Source organism: Teleopsis dalmanni, chromosome X (assembly GCF_002237135.1).
Source record: "Teleopsis dalmanni isolate 2A chromosome X, ASM223713v2, whole genome shotgun sequence".
Lineage (NCBI taxonomy): Eukaryota > Metazoa > Arthropoda > Insecta > Diptera > Diopsidae > Teleopsis > Teleopsis dalmanni.
Window position 1 is genome coordinate 59,562,008 of NC_051848.1, and position 15,818 is coordinate 59,577,825.

The following is a 15,818-nucleotide window of genomic DNA, read 5'->3' on the forward strand; positions in this document are numbered from 1 at the left end:
TTATGTCTTTTATTGACTATCATTTAATATAAAATAAATGATTGAGCACCAGGCGTAAAGGGAAATGATTGTAATTAAAATGAAATTAAGCTACTGATTGATAACTTATCAAAATTCAAACACTAATTTTAAAAGTAATGAGATACAAATTAAATGCAACTTTTAAAACGCGTTTAAGCACTGACGTTTTAGTCTCAAAGCAGTTAAAGGCACAAAATTGTTGAATTTTTAGATTTTTATTGATTAATAATTTAAAAATAGTAATTTGCGAATTGTTTAACCACTTATATTCAAAACAAATTGTTCGATCCAATGTCAAGTAGTAAGAGATATTAAAAAAAATAATATAATGAATAATGATCAAATTTGTACCAAACGAGTGATTGACGAGATTATGGAAAAATTTATAAATCATACAACAAATAATGCCTCTATACACAGCATTGTGTTCAAATTTAACAGTTCAATTTAAAAATATTATTTATTAATTCAATTATTCTACAGCTGGTTTATGAATTTATTCTAACATAAACACAGAAATTGAATTTGTTAACGAAAACTCCAGAAAAATGTGCGAACATAAAAGTCAAGTACGGCTTTGGGTCAGTTAGTTAAGGTGCGCTGACTCTGAACTTCAAATTTGGCAGGGCACGAGTTCAATTCCTAATACTTACAGTCTTAAAAAAATTATTTACAAGTAAATAAATACAAGAATTATTTCCAAGACCACTGATGATGGGTGTTTAGCAATATTCGAAACAGTTGTAGGGTCAGTCAAAAATTCAATTAATTAAAATAATATAAAATAAGTGTTTGTTATTGTAGTTTACTACTGTTCGAAAAAGCCATTTAGAAAAATTTGACGAATAAACTGATGAAATATTTATATATATCTATTGAAGACACAATTACATTTTTTGTACGTGATTTGAATGACTTACTATCAAAATTTTTGGGCATGTCTGGAGCAATCATATTAATCTCAACTTCGGGATGTTGTACATACTTTTGTGAATAATTTACAGTACTTGTTCTCTAAGTGTTTGATAAATACGTTAGAAATAGAAGAATATGGAGATGTTTTACCAGAATTAAAACACTGCATGGAAGATCGAGATGCTCTTGATAATTTATTAGCAGGAATGATATACAGACTAAATTTTATGTTCGCATATTTCTGAAGGTTTTGTTATGGTAATTTGCCGTGAAAGTTTGTTAATAATTTCACTTACTATTTCTCTTCAGAGTGAAATCATAAAGAAGCAATTGAATAACAGAACAATTGAATTATTTATTTATAATTATTTTTTAATTGTTAAAATTCAAGACTATTCTTTTTTGGTGGCTTTAGTTATTGCATGATTTTATATTATTCTTTCTTGTGTATATAACCTTATCTTGGAACCTCATACGGAGAAAGTCGTATTAATGTTACTCTACTATTCGTACAGGCGACACTGGCAATCAAACAATATTTTTTTTTAAATTTATGTATTTATATCTATTTTTTATTCATTTTACTCATTTTTCAAAGAAATTTACTTGGAAAGGTTTTTATATATATTATATGTGATTTCAAATTTAAAAGGTGAATTCATTTCATGTCTTGAAAAGCATAGTGACTACCTCAGAAAAATGGCTTTGAATATGTTATTTTTCTTAGAAATAGACGTTGTTTTGTCTTATATCTCAAATTTTTCTTTTTTTTAAACTGACGTAAGCAAATTGTAATGCCCTGTTATCTAGTTACTTTCAGACATTCCCCATAATAGACTTAAATCATATATTAGCAGAGTAGCAGATTATATACCAAATTTAAAATTTATTTTATTTTATTTATATTTAATGCTTAACTTTATAAACTTCTCTTTCAGAATAAATCATGATCCTCAGAACATGGAAATAAAAATAATGGATTCTAAATTTTCCTTTTGGTCAATTGTTTTCTTGGTAAGTAAAAGTCATCTACTCATATATAATTATAAACAGAAATATTTCAAATGCTGTTTGTTAAATAAAATAATATAAAATACATAATATGCAATAAGTAACATAAGTAACATGAAATATAGTATATTATTATATTCGCGTATAATAATACATATATAAAATATAATATGTCATATATAAAACATAATACATAATTTTTAATATAATTAGTTTAATATACTAAATATACTAAATATAATATATATAATATACTAAATATAAAATTTAAAATCAATAATATATAATACGTCATATCGAAGAATTATATAAAATAGAAATATACATATAGATTAATGATTTGTACCACAAAACATATATTAAATAACACAATATCACTTTAGTGCATATATTATATATAAAATATATTATTTTAATATATACGAAATAATATATTAAAAAATCTTAATAATTAGATAATCATTTTAACTTCAGCGATACAATATACATAGATCTTCTTATTAATTAAACACGGTTTAGAAATGACCCAAGTGGCTGTCACAATATTTGACGAAGTATATTAGTTGTTAAACATGGTTTAAAAATGACCCAAGTGGCTGTCACAATATTTGATTGTGACGAAGTATATTAGTTGTTAAGTTGATCTCAGTATCAACTGTGTTTAAAATAGTACAATCCTCTGACAATCAGAAGTTCACTTTTGCATATAGTTCTTTAGAAAAATTATCGTGTCTTTTTTTATTCTTACCCTAGTAAATATATTGTTAGAAAACATTTGTTATATGTATTAGTCAAAGAAAATAAGAATGATAAACATATATATATATTTTCTTATAGAAAAGCTATAATTTTTCTACCATAAATGTTTATTAAAATAATTTTGTTGATTTACAACCCTTATTTTTGTTCTATTTGCTTTACTAATGACATATTCATGAACCGATTTGCTAATTAAGAAGTGAACTTCATTTATTATCTACAAATATAAGGCTTTCCTACCTCATGGAAACTCTATATAAAATTTGGCATAAGATATTTGTTTATAAATATTGATTCCGTTTTGTGTTTTTATGAAACTTAATAAAAAACAATATTTAAAAAAAATATTGTGGAGTGAATACTTTCTTCTAAACCCTATGTATACAATTATTTCATTTAAAAACAATAATAATTTTTCAACATTTAAAACTATACATTTTAAATATCTGTAAATAAATTATTTAAAATTGTGAACTTTAGAAAAACTAACATATGTCCAAGACAAACCGGTAAACGAAACTTATCACTAAATTCTGTACTCAAATTTCGAAGTGTCTGGTTAGTTACAGTGACAGATATTCCAGATAGAGGAATACAGTCTTAATTTATCCCATCGAATTACGATAATTTTAAGGGTCTTTCATCTCTACCGATAAGCAGTCTGATAAGCTTTCAAAGAAATATTTTACTAAAAACCTATTTCTTCTGAACGTCAAAGCCGGGCGTTTATAGGAAAAGTGTTAAATGGTTTCTTTTTCCGCCAGGTTTTCACAACTTCTGTGGGTTCTGAGAACCATAAAGAATGCACAGTTTTTCTGCCTGGGTTTCTATACACCAATGATTAGAAAAAAGTATCTGAATCAACAAAAACTTCGGTAAAGCTAAGTAGCGTTGCTAAACCAAGGAACTCAATAAAAACCATGATTCTATTCTGATTTTAAGTACTACTCAAAGTGAATTGAAGATTGTGGCACCGAATAATGTCAATAAGTATGAGGGTTAAACAAATCGTATGAAAAAAAAAATAAATTAAAAATATTGCACTAACAATATGACCTATAAAGAAATATAAAATATTTCTGGCATGAAGTACAAAAACAGCTATTTTAATATATGTACTTTATTTGAGAACATCCAAAAGTACTTATCTTGTACACTCATTTTTATGACATTTATTATAAGGCGATCCGGCCAACAAATCGATTTTGTGATTTATGCTTATATTTAAGCTGGACTTATAAAAGACTGCGCCTTTGAACAAATTTGATATTACCACTATATAATATATATTAGTGTTTCAATTTGGTGGATTAATTCATTACGAAATGTTTGTATCTCACACTATAGTCTTTTTATAAGAAATGACACTTAATGCTACAAATTTGTCGAGTTAATAGTTATAAATTAAAATTATGACTTTCATAATGTATGTATGTTTTAATATAGTAAAAAATGAGCGCGCAGATGGCTTTGCTAGACTAGGCGTCTCTTCTATAGTTACCCCTATTTAAATCTCTGCCTCTGCTAGCTACAGTCGGAGGTTGATTTATGAGCATTTTTTGGGACAGACTAATAGTAGGTGGGCCCATACCACCTCAGCATAACCTTTAACTTGATACACAGAAGCAAATTAGAGGTATCTAGTTTAATATCAGTCTTTACAGGGCAGTGTGTTATACAACGGCATGGAGCTAGACTGGGCTAATCTTAAGGTATCTCCAGCAATGCATGTCTATCAACTCTCGAAGAAAGGACATCAGAACATCTGTTGCGTCTATGTTGCGTATGAACCAATTTTAGCTTTTTTGGGACCCTTTCTTTAACACACTAAGCGATATCTCCAATATTAACATTTTCAGTATTTTTATAGTTAACAATATTGTTGCGTCTATGTTTAGGCCTGGCCAGAACCAAGTTTAGGTTTTTTGGAGCCCCTTCTTTAACACATCTAGCGTTATCTTCCAGTATACCAGTGTTGCCAGTATATTTATATTTATAGTATATAGTATATTTATATTTATAGTTAACAATATTGTAATATGATTGGTTATTTATTAAATATTTTTGAAATGACAAATCTTTATTGATACAATGACATGTTTTTAGCTCTTTAAATAATTTATTTAATATTATGAAAATTTACTATAACCACTTGTTGGGTTTGTAATATATAAGCTCCAATTAAATTAGCTTAATCGCATTAAATTTTTACATTTTTATTGATTTTCTCAAGCATAAATACATGATTCTTGCATGTTTTAAATTGCAGTATGAAGTGCGATTTATCAAAATATTCCAAATTCTGCCAATGATGATAAATGTTACATAAAAACTTCGGAAAATATGTGAACGTGCCACAAAATATGCTCGAGTGTGAAATGCACTTCTGTAGCCACAGAGCATAATACGTAACATATGCAGATAAAACCATTATCGAAGTATTTTATTTTGCATTATTTTATTGACTTCATAGTTAATTTGACTCTTAAATTTGATCAATAATAAATTATATTATTGTTTGTTTAAACGGAATTAAAACTGCATTGATACAGTCGACAATCGACAATCGACTAAAATAAATGCATCCATACAGTCAAGCATTTGTGGCAGCTACATATCTGCATCTGTATCTGAACGTTTACACACAACTGCATCGTAATCTAATCATTTCACGTCATCAGTACAAAATGGTAGATAACAATTGCACAAATTTGTGCATGTGCATTTGTACTTCGGTGTGTAATCATAGCGAAGCACACCTGCACACTGACGTTCCTATTTGCCGTATGCATGCAATCAGAAGCGTGTGCAACCATAGATACTAGTGTGTGCAGTCCTTAATGCAGCTTAGATACAATGAGTACGAAATTGTCATTACAGTGGTTTGGTATTAAAATTTTATTGTTGTACAAAAGTTTTGGAACGTGCGATTTAATGCAACGCATTGCACCTCCGGTAAGTGCAGCGTAAGGCAATGGCCAGTTTACTGATACCGATTTCCGTTTTTATTAACTAATTCGCTTTTGACCGCTTTTAAGCTTTGTCAAAACGGGAAGCGGTCCCTAAAGGCCGAAGACTAATGCTTAATGCAGAAAAATTTTATTGCTCAGTTACGTTTGCAATGCAACCCAGTTGCAACGTGCATTTGGTTACCAAAAGTTTATGCGCCATGTAAAATATAACTGAACCAGTAAATTCAGTTAGGCTGGACATACAACTAAATGGATGTCAGCTATGGTTATGGTCGCAGCTTATGTGAAAATAAAACCCAAAGCGGATGTAAAGCGATTTTAAAATGTATCTCAATTTTTCTCTTTGTTTTTGAGTTTATTTTTTACCAACAATTTTTATTTGAGCCAAAACGGAAGCTTATGGAATTTTAAATTTGGTCGTAAATATTTACCGAAATGTAACTCAGTTTAATGCAGGTAATAATAAAATAATAATGAAGCTTAACTGGATGTACTCCTGTTGAAGATAAACTGTGTATTTCCAACAAAAAGACATAAAAAATTTTTAAATAAAAGTTTTAGAAATATTTCCAAATGTTTCAAGCCAAACCCCAAAAGGGAATCGCTCAAATTTTATGTAATTTTAATGAAGTCAAATTTGCATCGTCCATTAACGTCATATCCCATTTTATGCATCTGCTATTTTATTAATAAAATTTTATTCATTATTTTATCAACGTGAAATTAATGCTTCCTTCAAAAAAGAGAAAAACCAGGTATAAGTTCACTTGTAGCATCTGAAAAAATAAAAAAAATATAGCTTGGTGGTGGTGAAAAAATTAACATATATAGAATCAAATATAAACTCCAGCAATAATAAGACTAAGCATTACAAAAGAATCATATTACTGGATATTTTACTACCTTAGAATTACAATCAGAATTTGTGCAAATAAATAGAGATGTGACTTTCGCAAACACTAACCGCTTTGTCCTAACTAACGCCGATTATTATATTGAAGCTATTTGAGCCAGAGCACTTGAGCACTTTTACTCTTTCGTAACTCGAGGTATTTTCAAAACCTCTCTTTACGCCTTGACTGGATTATTGTTTATCACTTCATCAGACTAAGCAATAATTGAACTCAGATCTGCATACCTCCCCGAGGAGCCTGAAACCATGCTGAGATTTGATAACGCCGATGAGAACGAAGGTCTGAGAAAGACCTTCTGAGAAGAAATTTGCTCAAATAAAAATATAATTCAGTAAATAAAAATGGAACTCAGAGATGTCGATACAATGACCAGTTGAAAAGTTTATATAGGGAATAAGCGTATATTGCAACAATAATAAAAATCGAAATCTTAAGATACGTCAGCCACATAATTAGACAAAGTAATGACTACCCGCTGTGAATTGTATTATTCTCAACAAGCTTTTTAGATTATAGCAGAAGAAGAACACGCTTAAAATGGATAGATTGTGTCGAAAATATTGCAATAGACAGTACAATGATATATGTTGATTAGAATAGAAATGAAAAGACAACAACAAAAATTTTTTAGTGAATTAATTAAAGTTGCATCATCAGTGATGACGAGTACTTAGCAATACTCGAGGCAGCGTTGTATGGTCAGTTAATTTCAATAAATTAATTAAAATTATTGTTGTTGTCTTTTCATTTTTATTCGAACCTTTTTAACTTTTAAATATTTTATTTTCATTATAAGAAGTGTCATTCTTGGCAAAAAAAATTAACATTGTGTATTCAGATATGTTTGCTATTGGTAATTGTCTTCGAGGAATATGTTAAATAGTTTAAAATATAAAAAATGCTGTGAGGTCACTTTAAAATAAATATGATTGTTTCAGTAGTAACTAGTGTTTTTGAGAATGTTTGAACATTACAAAACTCGAGCAATTCGAATATCATCGAACTTCCAAAATTTCGTTTAAACACTTCGCATATTAAAACACATTAGCGCAGTTATATATTAACTATATTAATTATATATTAATTAGCCTAAGAGTAAAACTGTTATCTGTTTCACTTTCTTTTTCTTCTTTGGTTGATTAAATACGGGTTAGAGTCTAAAACATTTTTACTCAATAGTGTCTGTGTTCACTTGGAGGATCCACTTTAATAAGAGCTCCATCGAATTTTAATAATAAACTCTTCTTCTTTATTTCCCAATTCGATTTCGAATATCGGTGAACATATAACATAAAAATACAATATTTAAAATAATTTTTGATAAACAAAATTACAAATGTTTTACGATTTATGGATATATTTCTCTGCATCTAGCTATATGTATAAGTTTGCCGACCTCTCGTATTCGGGTCCATTGACGTATATTTCGCAGCCATGACAATTGTTTCCTACCAATACCGCGTTTCCTTCGATTTTTACTTGAATACTAATTTGAAGTAACTGATATTTTGAAGTTCTCATAATATGCCCTAGATGGATTGTTTTCCTTCTGTTGTTTAAAATTTACGATTTCATTTCATTCATTTTTGAACATTATCATTATTTGTAACATGATCCGTCCATGGAATTTTTAAAATTTTTCAAAAAATCCCAAATTTAAATAATGGACAAGCTTCAAGCGTGTTAATATCAGCAAGTTTTGAAGTCCAGGTTTCCATAGCGTATTGGAGTATAGACCAGACATGGCATTTTACAAAGTAATAATAAGTTATTGAGATGATTTTATGGAAACATACTTTGGAGCCTAACATATCTGTTTTATATTTATATAATTATATTTCATTTAAGTATGTATGAAAACCAAGTCTCGAAATCAATCGTGTTCTAATAATTTTAAGCACTCTACTTGAAGTTTCGCATAAGCTGAAATAATATTAGGAGCACTAATTTTAAGTAATAACGCTCAATATTTTTTACCCAATCCATTGAGACAATGGCTAGTAAGTTTAAAGTTAACACAGACTTAATGCTGAAGGTAAGCATTCGAAACATTTCCCAAACAAAATGGAACTTCCTCTTCGTATTTGTTGGTTTAATCTAAGAACTTCTAGCCGTGCATAGAAGAAATTATTTTTCGAGCTTTTTGTTTTCGTTGTTCGTTTATTTATTCATTTATTCGTTTATTCGTTTATTCGTTTATTCTTTTTGCAAAATGATAAATTAATTTAGCAATTTTAATTGAAATTGAGCAAACACAAAAGTTTGTTAGGGAAACCATAATGTCACTTGAGTTCTGGTCAAAAAGTTTGTGATGAATTCAAGCGCAACCTGAACCGCAACGACTTGCGAGTTAAACTATTATTGACGTATATCGCCAAAGAACAATGGTGGTAAAATGGCGCTACCAAGGGTTTTGACTGTGGCGTTGGCTTAGCGTTGGCTTTGGCAATGGCATTGGCGCAGACGTGGTCATTGTCTTGTGCAAGGGAATCCAGTGTTATTGAGTGTTATTATCGTTGCTGAAGTCATTATGGAATTGCTGAAATTGTTGCGAGAAAAAGTTTCGCCTGTAATGATTTAGCTGGAAAATTAAAACCCAAAATTAATCATTTACGAACAGAGAACATAAAAGGAAATAATAAGGCACGACCGTTTGTTGTAATTAATATTTTGGCTTTGACTGACTTGTAGTTAATGGTACTTAAGTAAACAGAATGTAAGTAAGCGATAAGTAGATGCTTAGCCTTGTTGGGTGCTGTTGAAATCATTAATGAGAGTTGTCATGGAGGTGAGCACAATTCAAGTAGCTGATAGTTGGTGTTCAATTTGCGTTGCGACACACCCTCAAAACTTGCGCAAATAAAATTACTTCCATTTTAATAAAATTCATTAAAATTTCATGAAATTTATACAAATAAATGAACACAAAACAAGTCCATAAAGAAACAAAATAATGTAAATAAGCAACACAACAAATGAAATCAGAGTTGAAAAAGGTTCTACTTTGGAATCACTAATTTCATTTACGCAAAATTAATGTCTTTGCCGTGCACTTAATACGCTTTTGTAAACAACATTCAAAGGAACCTAAATTGGGTACCGAAACCAAAGTTACGCACACTAAACCCAAATTATTTATTCCATTAAAATTAGTAAATGTCCAGCATTTCTGAATTTTTCATAATTTTTTTCATTAATTTCTAGTCACTTATTATCCTTGTGTCCTGCTTCACCTTCCGTTAAAGGCGATACTTGTGTTTCACTGGTTGATGTCGGGCAAGGAAACTTTTTAGGTTTTTATATGCTTAAATTTTGTTTTTATTACTTATTGATTTGAAGAATACCTAGATATCAAACGAAAATGAAATAATAATTTCACTTCTTGTAATAAATTTAGTGGTACTTCAAATGGTACCTCACGGAATTAGGGGTCTGACTAAAATTGTATTACCTAAACTGAGTTCATGGTAACATATAGGAATTTAAAGATTTTTAATTGAAAATATAATGTGCAATGACAAAAAGTAATTTCAAACGGAGAAGGGGAATGGTGAGAAACTTTCAAAACCAAAAATATATTTTTAGTCTCGAAATTTCTTGGCTAGGCATACAGTCGTTTGGGATATCGTCAAAAATCCTTCAGCAGTATTATTCGAAAAAATTAATTGGTTTAATTATCGGTATATAATATTTCGACTGCAAGTGTCAAAAATTTAAGATCCATTGACACAAATCAAACGTTAAAGGGTTGAAGGCCTATAAAAGCAGTTTTTGATGCAGTTCTGGTTAGCTCATCAGCTTGTTTAATTCCAAAAACTCCTCTGTGGTTCGAAACCCAGTAAAAATTTACCTTATTCCGAGTTGCAATTAACTGTAGAAGCTTATAACACTCAAGGACCTGTTTCGACTTGAAAATCCAAGATGTCACACTCACTTGACACGAAAGACAACAAAGACAAGAGTGAACGTTCGTTATTATATTTTATACTGAACCTTTCTTCCGGCATTAAGTTTTACTCTTTCTAGACTTGTTAGATACACAGGTCTAATAAGCATTTTGAAGAACTAATGCTATTCAGTTTCAGATTAATATTGAGTCTTTCATCAGCAGTCACTTTGACATCAGTTGACTACTGAAAACAAGTATATTGGATTTCTATTTGTCAAAAATATCCCCTCTTCAGTTAAACTCACAATCGAGGAAAATTCTCAAATATGTTCTTTCTTTAACTTATATGGATAATTTTTTTTAGAGTTGAACAAATGGATCCTTTTTTTTTCAATGTGTACACAATTAAAATATTTCCAGCTTTGATGACTTCCGAATGGTGTTGTTTAATAGACTTAAACATAAATTTTAATACTTCTTTTATTGCTAAAAGTAAAATCATCCCTCTTCAAAAAGAAGGAACGGAAATTTGGATAAATATGTTTAAAGCAAAAATTTTGATCTATTTATTTGGAGCAAGATTACTGCAAACACGATTTTCCATCTTTTAAAAGAAGAATTTTTTAGAATCTAAATTTTTCAACTTAAGCCCAGTATTGGCAGAGATCCAGATATCTTGAAAAAAATGGAAATATAAAGTTAAGACCTACTGGGTCTTACCGAAATTAACTTGAAACCGTTAAAAAATTAAAAACTTGAAAAAGACATCTCATTTTTGTCCCATAGGAATATCAGTTGTCTGAGTGCAGTTACCACTTGGAGGAAACGGTCATCAGTTGGTAGATGACATAAAAAAATTTTCACAACTAGTACTGAAGTCGATTCCAATAAAACCGTTTGAAAAATGTTTTAATGATTAGAAAGTCTGTTATCTCGAAAGGCGGTGCGATCATTTTTTTTAAAGAATACATATTTTGTTTTTCATGACTGATTCCTCATGCATTGATTGAAGAAAGTATCTATTGACATAAAAACAATGAATATCACCTGACAAATATATATATATTCAGTACGACACACTTTAACTTGATTCATCTTGGCATCTTAACCAAGGATATGTACAAAGTAATATGTTAGATGTCTTCTTTACTGATTACAGGTGGTATATAGGGCACAATTTTTTTTGTTATCTTATTGATAATGAGTTATTTCTGTCACACAAACTGCTACTAAAAATAAATCTACTAATCTAGGTTGTAAATTGTGAAAATTTCCATTTATTTCTACAGAAATTTGGGCAGATTCAAATACTGCACAAAATTAAAAGTTTAAACAAAACAATTAGAAAGTTTTAAATAATAGATTTTAGAAGGATACCCAAATGCTTATAACCTTTATATTAAGAGATCTGAAACTTAACTCCAATTGCACTAACCGACAAACAAATGGATATAATTTTATAAGTTTCTTGCAACTTTTTGTAATGACTTAATGGAATTTTTGACGTTTTTAAAGATTTTTTTTGAAAAGTTTTTGGTATCCTTAACACTTTCCAGTATAGACTCAAGTAATAAAAGGTTTGAATAGGTTCGGAATAATTAATCATCTATACGTATGACCAAGTACACATTTTTGCATTCAGATAATTAACAAATGTTTTTGTTTTTTTTTTTGTATTTTTTTTTGCTGCTGGTTTCATTCGAAGTTTCGAAACAGATCCATTGTTGTCAAATCAAAAGAATTGTAATCATTGCTGTTGACATTGATAAAATAATTTTGTAAAAGTGCTGCTCGAAATGCAATGCAAGACTACATAAAAAACTCTTGTTCCCATTAACATACATGGGTAGAGAAGACTACAGTTGACATTTTTCTTTTCTTTTTTATTGTATCAATTTTATTTTGTTTGTACTTTTCAATTTGGATACATGTACTCGAATCTATTTGTGAGGTTATCTGCAGATAAATTTTATTCCATTTTATTGTTTTTCGTCATTTTCGTTACTTTTCTACCGAAGTTTCTATCGATAGTGCGACTATTTATCCTGTCAGATTTGCGAGCACGACAACACGAAAGACTTTACTTTAGCATGTCCAAAATTATTCCATGTCGTGCAGTCATTAACTCGATTGGAAAATATTGAAATAAATGTTGAAGAAACGGATTATCCAATATTGTCCAACTTCACCATCTCATCATTACGTAAATTTGCAATGTAATTAGGTTTACCTACTCATGAAACAATCCAAAATATATAAAAAAATTATTAAATATACGTAAGACGAGAAAAAAGGTTATGAACAATTGAAATAAGAAGAAAAATCGACGCAATACTAAGTTAAATAACGTCCCACAAAGAAGGATACAAAACAAAGAAAAAGGAAAAGTAACACCAATCATTCAAAAGGATTTGCAACAGCAGGAAAATAAAAATACCAGCAACACCAGCAGCAACAGCAATAGTAGCAGTAGTAGCAGCAGCAGCAACAGGAAAAGTACTGGCGCAACAACAACAGCAACAACAACAACAAAAAGGTTAAGACCAACTCAACAACAAAATAAGATGAAATCGCAGAAATTTCGCACAAAGTATTTACTACTCGAAATAATAAATCCACTCCAAAAAGTTGCTCCGCTTGGCTGGTTGGTGTTCAGTTAGAGAAGCAAAAAAGGCACACAAAGGATTCTAAACTCAAATCCCACTTGATTGCGTACAACACGAATCCTTTTTTCTTAGATAATTCTTTTTTTTTCTCTCTCTAACTTACCCTTTTATTTTTTTGTTTCCAACTTTATTTATTTTTTTTGTTGATATGCGTCTACGTGTCTAGTTGTGTGTTTGGAGCATTCACTCAATTCATTTCATTAAGGATAGCAACACTTGGACAAATTGGTTTCAAGATTAAATCTTTCAATTGCTCCAACCCTTCGCTAACCGAGGAAATGAAATGTAAAAAGGACTTTTGCCACACTATATTGATTTGTCTAAAAATATATTTGTGGCAAATCAATTGAATTTAAATATATTGCGAAAGCCAGTTGAATACTTATATTCATTGTATTGACAAGAAAAAAAAAATTGAGAAAAAAAACAACATGAAATACAATATTAAAATCAAATAAATACCTTAACTTAACTTCCACAAGGCTGGTCTAGAACGATTTCTTTTTAAATAGAAGTATGTTGCATCGAATTTAAACTCAATTGAAAAAAATCGATAGTTTTTATTATGCGAAAGGTTAAATATCACCAACAGACAACTGACTGGTCGGCTATGGAGGATCGATCTATGAGTTCAATTAACAACTCCACCCAAATTTCGTGTCATATCATATTCTGATTTGGCATTAGTTATTTAATTCTCATAGTTTCCTTAGGTTATTGAAAAGAAATATACTTAACACATATAGCACACATATACCAAGTCTAGAAGTCTAATAACTCAGAAGATAATAGTGCCTGCCAGTAATATAAAAACACCTCTATTTTTTCTATTTTATAAGTAATGACATCTAGTTAATATATTTTATATCTCACAAGACTGGGTTTATGGATGCAAAATATAGATTCGGCGAAGAGCATGAAGAGTCAGCCACACATGTGCTATTAGAAAACCCTACGCTAATGCACACACAAAATATACTCCTGGAAATGTTTATACTTAGAGAAGTGGCATTAAAACTCCGTAAAATAGGTTATATACTACTTTTTATTGACGCAAAAATAAGAGATTTATTCTAATCCCAGAAAGGGGCATAGTAGACCTAATCGTCGCAGTGCCACATTCCCTCTTAATAATATATAAATATATACAGATCACAATGACGTACTCAACTTATGGATATGTAACAAAATATACAATATAATAGGATTTGGTATTCTAATACCTTTATGCTTTATAATTATTCTTTTCTTAATAACTTTTCATTCTTTACAACCAACCTAGTGCTATTTTGATAAAAATTCAAAGTTTTTTTTAAAATTTTTTTTTAGTGGGTCAAAAGTATCGAAAGCCACAATGTGAGACTTGAACCCACTAAAACCATCTCTTAGGAATAAATATGGAAAATTGCAGGCGTGTATAGCGGATATAACCCCATTCCAGTAATCAAAGTAGAGAGGTTAGAGTAAGAGGCCTAATATCTAGCGGACTGGCTTCAACTAAGCTAGAAAGCATGGGCGTGAAGATGCGTATAAATAATAATAAATAAATTTGTGTATTTTTATTGACAAAAGCTGCAAGTGCATCTCTTCGCACAACTTTTGATAAAAAGGGTTGTTTGGTGGATTAAAAATTTTAAAACTATTTGCGTCTATTTGGTTTTACCTTTTTCTAGTTATTATTAAATGGAGGTATCCATATTTTTACAAATTTATTGATATCACCCATGCTTTTTGTATATTAACTTCTCATTGTCCAAACATTCTATTCTATTATAATTATTTCTATTGAACATAATATATTTGTCAGATCTACCTTAGGGCAGACCATCGTACTTAACATACTTTTTTTTTGTTCTTTAATGTATCTTATCGATAATGTAAATGTTTCATACAGAGCATTGATACACTGTAATTCTAAATCATTTACTCAAATTTTTTTGATGAGGTACATCAGTCTTAGTTAATGATAGGGATCTGCAATGATAGGGATCTACAATGATTTGCATTGTAAAAGTTTTTGTCTCATAATAGTTAAGTTTATGATAGAACTTAAATGACGATTTCACACTAAAATAACCTTTATTCATATATAAAATGACACATTCATAATCAACATAATCAATTGTAAATACTTAAGAGTTATGGAGCTTGAATCTGCAGTGCAAAACTCGTACATACAATTTTACACAGTAGTTCTGTAGAATGTAATATTCCTCAATATAAAACCCATATAGGCTATAAAAAAATATACTAATATATCAATATGAACTTAAAAAGTAAAATTCCATAAAGAAATGGTAATAACTAGTGACAGTATGTAGTATGCATATATTAAATATAGATAACTGGTATATATTTTGTATTGTGCTTTTTACTGCAAATAGAAACTGCATTTAATATTTACTAAATAAGTCGCTTGGAGACTTATGGTAAGTTTTCGTTTCATTTAACAAAATATACTAATTTGGATTTCGGCTACACTTACAGAAAGATCTATTAAAGCAGATATTAAATAACCAGCGGCGCCCAAACTGAAGTTATCCCACTTCTGTCTGCGTGCACATTAAAAAGCTCTGAACTAATGGGCAGTGCATTACAAACAATTACTCAGACGACTATGCGCAGACATACAGACAGACTTACTACTTACTGCTCACTGCTCACTGCCCAC

General features: G+C 29.7%; 1 protein-coding gene across 3 annotated transcripts in view; it reads left to right on the plus strand.

Annotated features, from left to right (window-relative positions):
- The first annotated feature begins 1,880 nt into the window (after positions 1-1,880).
- Positions 1,881-15,818, plus strand: part of LOC119687942 (protein madd-4) — a 115,733-nt gene continuing 101,795 nt past the window's right edge. For all 3 annotated transcript variants that reach the window (XM_038102504.1, XM_038102505.1, XM_038102503.1), the window contains exon 1: positions 1,881-1,950. In XM_038102504.1, coding sequence (XP_037958432.1) covers positions 1,897-1,950 — 54 coding nt within the window. In that variant the 5' untranslated portion in view covers positions 1,881-1,896. The remainder of the gene's footprint in view (positions 1,951-15,818) is intronic.